The 8,843-nt window shown below is 36.9% G+C and overlaps 1 protein-coding gene across 1 annotated transcript; it reads right to left on the bottom strand.

The window, feature by feature from the left end:
* Positions 1–332: 332 nt before the first annotated feature.
* Positions 333–7,173, bottom strand: LOC127456714 (putative transcription factor Ovo-like 1). Its single transcript, XM_051725230.1, has 4 exons — positions 6,614–7,173; positions 3,186–3,430; positions 2,673–2,964; positions 333–1,548 (listed from the first exon to the last, which is right to left on the bottom strand). The coding sequence occupies exons 1-4, from the start codon at positions 6,711–6,713 to the stop codon at positions 1,226–1,228; spliced, it is 960 nt and encodes a 319-aa protein (XP_051581190.1). The 5' UTR covers positions 6,714–7,173; the 3' UTR covers positions 333–1,225.
* Between the last annotated feature and the right edge of the window lie 1,670 nt (positions 7,174–8,843).

The raw sequence follows: 8,843 nt of genomic DNA, 5'->3' as shown, positions 1-8,843 counted from the left end.
GTGTTGTTAACATAACGGTTCTAAAAGGATATGCACCCGATGGCCCCACAATGAGACAGGAATTGAATTCCACGAACAAGACAAAACAAGTATCTGGAATCCGCCAATATCCACCCACTGAATCTGTATTTCTCTCTCCTGCTGTCTCTCAATTATGCAAAAGCTAAAATACTTTATTGGTCTCATCTCCCTCCATAGAAATTGGTGAGCCTTCAGTCATGCATAATTTTGCATTGACATTGAAATGTTTCAGCATTCAGTATTAGACCCCTGATGCTTTGCCTGTCCCTAAAATTGCAATTGAATGAATCACACTAAATTTTAAACCATCAACTAAAAAACATTTATTGTGGAGGTGTGTGTGTTCACACACTCTTTGATGATCACCTAAATAGAATGTCACAGATGTTTATGATTTTTGAATGTAAAAAAGTACCAAAAAAAAAATCATGCAACCCGAAAACACAAGCATTACAGAAAGGCTGATACTTACACGCGACAATAAAAGTATAAAATGTATAGCAAAATGTTCATATCTACCAAGAAAAATATAAAACTACACCAAGATAAATATAAATCTGTTTTTATGATAAATCTATGCATGTATATATTACAAAAAGCAGTAATTAATAACAACATACATTCAATTCCCTTTTAAGAAATCCCTATTTCCAAACATTCACAAAAATAGACCACAAAAAAAGAAAAAAGAAAGAAAAAAACAGAGCACTGATATGTAACTCAGTCCCTGCAGAGTTCATAATAGTATTATTTTAGTGTTGGAACACTGCTACATAGCATTGTTTTCCCACAGTACAAATGCAAACTATTTTATGTCACATTCATCTATACATTTCTCCTGAGAGGTGTTTCATCTCACCTATTTTAATAATAATAATAATAATAATAATAATAATAATATGTATGTAAACTGAAGTAGTGCATACTTATGCTGAAGACATGTTTGTCTGCTATTGTGTAGATTCACAGGGAAAAGTACAGCCTGATTCTGCAGCAAAAGTGTAAACTTAATCTCAGCTTACTGCCATAAAAACATCACAACACATAATAGTATTGATGTCTTGACATTCCTTTTTCAAACTCCCCCTTCCCTTATATCTGTACCTTGAATGAAACAATATGTCATCAAAATGCACATTAATCACCCTCGCTTATAAAAATTAATCCTTGTTCTACCTCTACCCTGATCCTACATTTAGAGGAGTCACATACAATCATCACTATAATGGGAGAGAGGGGAACCAGGTTGGGAGGTCTCGTCTTTGGTAGAGTTCACTGCTGCTGACTGTCTTCGTGTCCCCTTGCCCTGCAGGAGGGCACTGTCTGGATGTTCACTGTGTAGGTGTTGCAGCAGTGCATCCTGGGTTGATGCCGTATGGCCACACTCTTCACAGACGTATAGCTTGCTGCGACGCTCTTTATAAGCATACTGCTGTGTGACACCATGAATCTTTTTCATGTGGGACTCCAGAGAGCAGCGCTGGGTGAAGGCCTTCTCACAAAGATCACACTTATATGGACGAACACCTGCAAGGAGAAGAGAATGAGATACTTGTTTAAAAAAGGCACCAAACATGAGTAGTTGTACTGAGTTGTATCTATTGAAATGGCACAGAAACTAATGTTAAATGATGATAAAATGCTTTCTTCTATTCCAACCATAAGAAATATTCCAGTTTCAAGAAAATTTAAGCTCAATCGACAGCATCATTTTGATTACCACAAAATATAATTTCAACTCGTCCCTCCTTTTTCTTTAAAAAAGCAAAAATCCAGGGCCTGGGTAGCTCCACACACGCTATGTCTTCATGGCAACACGCTCAACAAGCCATGCGATAAGATGCGCGGGTTGATGGTCTCAGATGCAAAGGCAACTAGGATTCGTCCTCCGCCACCCAGATTGAAGCGAATCACTAGGCGACCACGAGGACTTAAAAGCGCACTGGGAATTGGGCATTCCAAATTGGGTGAAAAAGGGCAAAAAAAAAAAAAAAAAAAAGCAACAATCAAGGTTAAAGTGAGGCACTTACAAATGAAGTGAATGGGGCCAATTTTTGGAGGGTTTAAAAGGGTTTAAATGCTTTTATAAAAGCACTTACATGAATTCTTCTGTAAAAACGTGTATTATTTGAGCTGTAAAGTTGTTTAAATCATTTTTACAGGCATTTAAGGCTTTATTGCGTTATGTCGTCATGACAACAAAGTTTTGGACAAAGGTTTGGACAAAGGTTTACATAGAAAAGTTAGTAAGCGATTTCATCACACTAAAATCATCGAGGTAATCAACATTATGCCACAAATGCTGTTGATCAATTTTAAATTGGTTTGAATCTATGGGAATAAAAGTTGCGCATTTTCATACAAGTCAAGACTTAAGATATCTTACAATTTCGCAATCTTGTACAAATTATTAAGAGTTGCCATGAGACTGCGTTTGAGCATCCCAGACAACTACTGGCATGAGTTTGGGGTGGGATTATGTGTTTGTTCGACCAATGGAAGATGGAAGGAGGGTTTGGGAAACATGTTTGAAAACTGGTCATTATTTTTGCAATTCGGTTTGATGAAGCTAGTGGTGCAGAAATAACACACTTCACCATTAACCAAAACATTAACAAGAACATGTTCGAGCATAGATTAAGTTTCCTTACCTGTGTGTGTGCGGACATGCCTTTTGAGGTCGAAGGTATCGTTAAAGCCCTTTCCGCAGAAGTCACACAAGTGTCTCTTCTGGTCACTATGGCATTTCAGGTGTCTGTTTAGCATGCGCTGGAATTGAAAGACTTTTTGACACACCTGGCAAACATAGGTGCTGCCACCTGACTGCACTGAGGATGGCTTAGTTTCGAACGGGGGGCAAGGTGATGCAATAGAAACAGGTGGATCTGCAGTGATAATAGGGATGGTGGGTGGAGCCTCTGTGGGAAGCTCACCTGTGGTCACCTGCAGTGAAATAAAAGAGAAATAGAGAAATAGACATAATTAGTGGCAGTGTAAACAATCTAACTAGAAAGTGATATGCGTTTAACCCACACATGCACAAGCAACATACAAAGTCAAATCAATTATGTGACACAATGGCCCTACAGCTGAATAGTATGATTGCAGTAACTAGATCTTAGATCAACATGGTAAAGGTAAACAACATTACCCAGAAGCCTCACCTTTATTTTATTGCGGACATATGTATTGTTGTGTGAGCTTCGAATGTGCTCTGTCTCTGGACTCTGATGCTGCCCCAGAGCAGTGCAGGATGGGAGCTCAGCTGCAGGAACCACTGCAGAGGGGTCATATGTGTACATCTGGTTTTTTGTGTAAATGCTGTGGTCCTTGCGTGTGGACAGGCACAGAGCCACCTCTGCAGGACTGGCTTCTGTCTCCTCTCGCAGAGCAAGGGGAGACATTGAGGCTGGAAAAAACAGAAGACAGACAGGTGTAAGTAATGGTGGTTCTATATTACAGGTGTTTCATAGATTAAGTGTTTTAGTTACACATCAAGAAGCACAAACTGAATAATTTTTTTCAAAGTGAAGAAAGTCAATCATTGTCATTACATTATCCGAATTACATTAGGCAGGCTATTGTACAGTATGAAGACATTTCAAAGACAAATTATGACAAGGACAGGTGCACAAATCTTTCCAGTTCAACTGTGTTTTATAACATCTTTGCTTTGTAAAACAAGTGTGGATTACATCCTGCATAGTTTAAGATGAAGGATGTGATTGCTAGACAATCAGAAACTGGGTGTGTATGTGGCTCTTGAGGCAAAGGGGGACAGTTGTGCCTCTGGGCCAGGTGTGTGAGAATGCAAGTGTGAGTGGGTGGGTGGCTGCTGTGTTTGAGTGTGCAAGTGTATTGTGCCGGGCTGAAGTCAAACCACTCCTGTTACTGCTTTACCAGTCCGACCAGCTGGGCTAGAGACACAGGCTTGAGCTCCCTTTATACAAATTTCCATACAACACAATGCATCAGAGGTATAATCTGCAAATGTTTGCAGGTGAACTATCATGTTCTGTCCTAAATGGTTGTTCAATTATACATATGCACTAAAGAGATTATTACGCCACAAGCAAAAACATGGGGATGCATGGCACCGCAGTTAAAATGGTGGAGTCTGAACAATGAATGTGTTGACTCTGGTGTGGCACAATCGACTGGGTTGCAAATTAAAATGCAAATATCTAATGTGTGCTGCGGCTAACGGTAATATCCCACAACCTATTATTCATAACGACCATATCATCCAGACTTAGCTTTGCCAAACCTGGTTGACTTTCAGTAAGGAATTTTAAAGACAACTCCTTAAGAGTCCAGAATGTCAATGTGATTTATAAACAAGAGCTAGGCTTTATTAATTTTTCACTGTTTGGGGAAAACATAGGCTAAAAGTTAAAATAGTACATAGCAGTGATTGCTTCTTTTTCACTTGCCCTGGTGTTTGCCAACCCCTACCTTCACAGATAGTCAACCACACCATACATATATGCAGCCACAGTTCAGCACCAGTCAACATGAGGGTGTATGACAGGACCAAAAAACAAAACAAAAACGGGTTTTATCAAAAAGGTGGGACCACACAACTAGATTGGGCATAAAACTATTTTTATATAAGCGACAATGCATTTTAAATTAAAAGCATTAGTCCAAAGTAATAAAAAAATAAATCATAATTTAGCATTACCTGTCTGGCTACTACCATGCAGTCTCCATTAACTCTAAATTATTTTATCAGTTCTTCAACCAAAGCATATGTGTATTTAGTGTAGTTTTTTTTTTTAATTTTTAATTTTTATTTTATTTTTTATCTTAAATTGCGTTGAAAGTTCCAACGCCTGTTTCATTTCTCTATTGTTTTTCGTGTTAATGACAGAAGTTTCATTGGCGTCGCATCCAGGGCGAATAAGCTATAGCTGATAAAACTATTAGGAACTAGAGACAAACCTTGTGGACTAGGTAAACCAACGTAATGAATGGGTTAAAACAAGGGTCATAAAATGGGTTGACGACTTCGATAAATATATAACAATGCTTTAAGTGCTCCGGGTTTGTTCATCAGATATCGAAAAGTGAGGTGAAAGGTACACTTGCTGAGTGCATGTGTGTGTGTGTGTGTGTGTTTGTGTGTTTGCTAAGGGTGTAGCGGGAAAAGGGAGCCAGCGCGGCGAAGCCCGTTATTTCCTTCAACGCTGTAAACATTAACCCAAAACCACATCATGGCTGGCGACAAACTCGAGGACCAGGATGAGTTAAAAAAACGTAAGCTAAAAAAATAAATAAAGTAAAATTAATTTGAAAGAAAGAAAGAAAGAAAAAGTGTAGAGAATATAATAGGCTATATTTAATCACCGATTAATTACAACCTTACACAGGTCTGCAATCGGTATGATGGCAACGAATGCAACAGGTTCCTCCTGACATGAATCGATGCTTTATATGCCTTTGTTTCAAGTTGGTTCAGTTTTAGGCACACATTAAGAAAAGTAGGCTAGACTAAGTATATGAACTAGATATTATATAAATGGATTAAAAAGCTGTAAAACATTTCACTTCAATGTTTATATTTTGCCTTTGCTATAAACTGATTATTTAGAAATTACATTCCAGAGAAATATCTAAAAACAATCCGTCTGTAGCAGGCTAGCCTGTGATGATTCAAGTAAAGACTGAAGAATTTAATGGGTTCATATAACGAGCGGTTGTGCAGCCTATCCCGTTAGGTGAACAGCAGAAATATGATAGTTAAACAGTTACAAGAGGACAGATATAAGACATATATATATATATATATATATATATATATATATATATATATATATATATATATATATATGTATATATGTCTTAAAAAAAAAAAAAAAAAAAAATATATATATATATATATATATATATATATATATATATATATATATATATATATATATATATATATATATATTTTTTTTTTTCCCTTGGAAAAGCAAGTGAATAATTCCATAAATCACCCAATAAATCACCTACAACTAATCACAACGATAAGTCTTTTTTTTCTTTTTTTTTTAAGTAAAAAAAATCGCTTTATTTTAAGAAAAACCTCACAATAGCCTATTACATTTACATTTATTCATTTAGCGGCTTACAAAAGAGGAATCATAAGCGATTCATCTTAAGGAGACAATTAGGCTGTTAGTTTGTCCCAGATGGACGACTACAAACGTGTAGTCGAAACTGCCTCCGCACTATTGTAATGAGTTTTCATGTTATAAGGAAGATAGTTGGGTCTGAAGGTCAACTAGGAACAGTAACGGCCCTCTTAACACACACACACACGCATTTTATAAGATCAAATAACTATTCAGACATTCAGAATTGTTTAATTTTTATTATTAAGACGAATTTGTTATGTGCTGTTCATTGCATGCTAAATAAGCTTGGCTTAGTTCAAACACACAAAAATGCAGTCTCCGAAAACTACAGAAAACATTAAGCCATTAATAAGTTACGACTATTCCGCAATACCTGACTTCCATTGAGTTTAACTGTTGTGTGATGCATCTGTACCGTTATTCGGAGTGTGCTCGGAAAAACAGGGTTTAATTGTAAATATTCTCACCTGGAATATAAATGTCACCGCGCTCATGGTCTGGTAGATCGCTCCAGTTTCTCTTGCCGGGTGAATTATTAGTTTTTTTCACAAGAAAGGCTCGCGGCATGGTGTAGATTCCCGAGGTATTCCTGCCCCGCTATCTCTCGAAATTAAACAGTAGGTTGTTTTTTTTCCCCCTCTAACCTACTTTGGGAAAACTGGTCAACAATATAAATAAAATGTAGGCTACAGTCCTTCTTGGATGATGTCTGCAAATGAATTGTCCACGATAGTTTTAGAAAAGTTTCTTCGCTCTATAGGCACACCTCCACGGCAAACTCTGTGTACCTGTACAGTTTCCCACTATATGTGCCCGCTTCTGCTTACACCTTCCGCCGTCTTCCGCTATACTCTGAGTTCGCGCGAAGTCTTCCTCGGAAAAGTGCGCAATACAGTAGGTCAACACACAGCTAGGTGCCTTTGTCGAGGTGAGGGGTGATGTTGGACACAAGTAAATAGTAGCTCAAACTGCTCAAACGACGGACTTCGAAACGAATTTCAGAGGCTGATTGAAGCACAGGTACACATTTCATGAGGAAACAGGTAACAATGCGCATGCGTCTGAATATAACGGTGACAACAAACCCGACCCAGTCCGGCCTCTACGTCTTACCTGTCCAACCGGTTTTCTCTCTCTTTCCCCTCCCTCTGCACAATTCCGCTTCAAGGTGGCACTGGAGTGAATGTAGAGGTAATAGTCTACCTGACAAGATGGGAGCGACGGCCTAAATCTAAACGAACCAAAAAAGAACTCTTAAAACCAATTGCTGTTAAACTTGGCAGCTGTGTCAGGTAAAATGCATGAAAGACTGTGTAGTCTCTTCCTGTTTTTTATTTTTATTTATTTATTATTTTTATATATATATATAAACATTCAAGTAACACCATAAAAGCATATTTTAATCTAAAATTACAGTAATAGCTCAAATTCTCAAAGGTAAGACCTAATATTTTTGGCCTGCCTCATTTTTTTATTGTTTAGGCCTACATTAGGGGCAAACTGGCACTAAAAAGTGGCCCTGGACTTTCTGGCCCAGAGCGGCCCACCAAACCCGGCCCGCAACACTCCACACCATAACACACCGGCTCATTGATTTCATTTCCCTGCTTTTGTGTTGAAAAAAAGACATTTCTATTGACTGCTATTCATGACAGTGGGCCCCACCTGTGCAAAACTTGTCATAACTTTAAAACATATAAAAGTACTGTAAATGTGATGAGTGGATTTTTTTTAGAGAAAGCACTAAAATAAGCACTTTATAGCTCAGATTTAACCTAACGTCATACAGATGTTAGGTGAAAATGTACATGAAAGTACAAGGGAAAGTGTGTATTTTATGTGCTGTGACAAGTCATAATTTCTTCAAAGTTTTTATAAAATCTTAATCACCTTTCAACTTTTTTCTAGAATTGCAAATAAACTATTGTCTTAGTTAATATGGGGTTGTGAAAACAATAAGTATAATAATAATATATTATATATGTATGTATAGCTATACAAGATCATAAAATGTTGTTTAAAATAGTTAGATGAAGAAAGTGTCAAACAGCAGGACACTGATGACAATACTTAAAATTTCATGTCAGTTACTCGCATAACTATGTGTAAATGTTTATTTTTTTTAAAAAAATCAATGAAAACAAATTTGGCCAGAATATGTACATATATAAATATACAGATATAAATATATGAAACAGTAATAATAAACATACCTCTTAAAGTGTAGATCTTTGCATAAGAATTGCTAATATTTTCAGTCTATGTGAGTTTGTTGCGTCTTTATTTCTGCAGTGTTTTAATTCCTTCCACAGATTATTCTTGAGAAAAAATGAAAAGCCCTATGCTTTTACAAGCACTGTTTCTGCTATCCTTTAAACAAAGTAAACCTCAAAGACTCAAATAGCCACAAAGTAATATTTTTCACTTATTTTCTGCATTTTTATCAGGCGTGAGCATTATTCAGCAAGCCGCACTTCAGCTTCCTGTGGTATAAATAAATTATGCAAATGACTATGTACTGCTCATAGTTTTACTGTTTGGAGATTTTATATACACTGCTGTTATTGTATTTGTTGTCATTTTGTGATTATAGAGAGCTCATCTTATACTTAATATGTTCTTTTTGGTTGTCACCATTATTGTGATTTGTATGTCAAATAATGAGGTCCAAACAGGTATCACTACGTGCTACTTAGT

Source organism: Myxocyprinus asiaticus, chromosome 2, assembly GCF_019703515.2.
Source record: "Myxocyprinus asiaticus isolate MX2 ecotype Aquarium Trade chromosome 2, UBuf_Myxa_2, whole genome shotgun sequence".
NCBI lineage: Eukaryota > Metazoa > Chordata > Actinopteri > Cypriniformes > Catostomidae > Myxocyprinus > Myxocyprinus asiaticus.
Note: the sequence above shows the minus strand (reverse complement) of the source record. Positions and strands in the feature narration are given on the sequence as shown.

Excerpts from the sequence above, each read along its gene's own strand:
- LOC127456714 (XM_051725230.1), bottom strand. The coding sequence starts at position 6,713 with ATGCCGCGAGCCTTTCTTGTGAAAAAAACTAATAATTCACCCGGCAAG. Across the intron at positions 3,431-6,613 it reads CGGTGACATTTATATTCCAG|CCTCAATGTCTCCCCTTGCT; the intron begins GTGAGAATATTT and ends TGTTTTTTCCAG. Across the intron at positions 2,965-3,185 it reads ATGTCCGCAATAAAATAAAG|GTGACCACAGGTGAGCTTCC; the intron begins GTGAGGCTTCTG and ends ATTTCACTGCAG.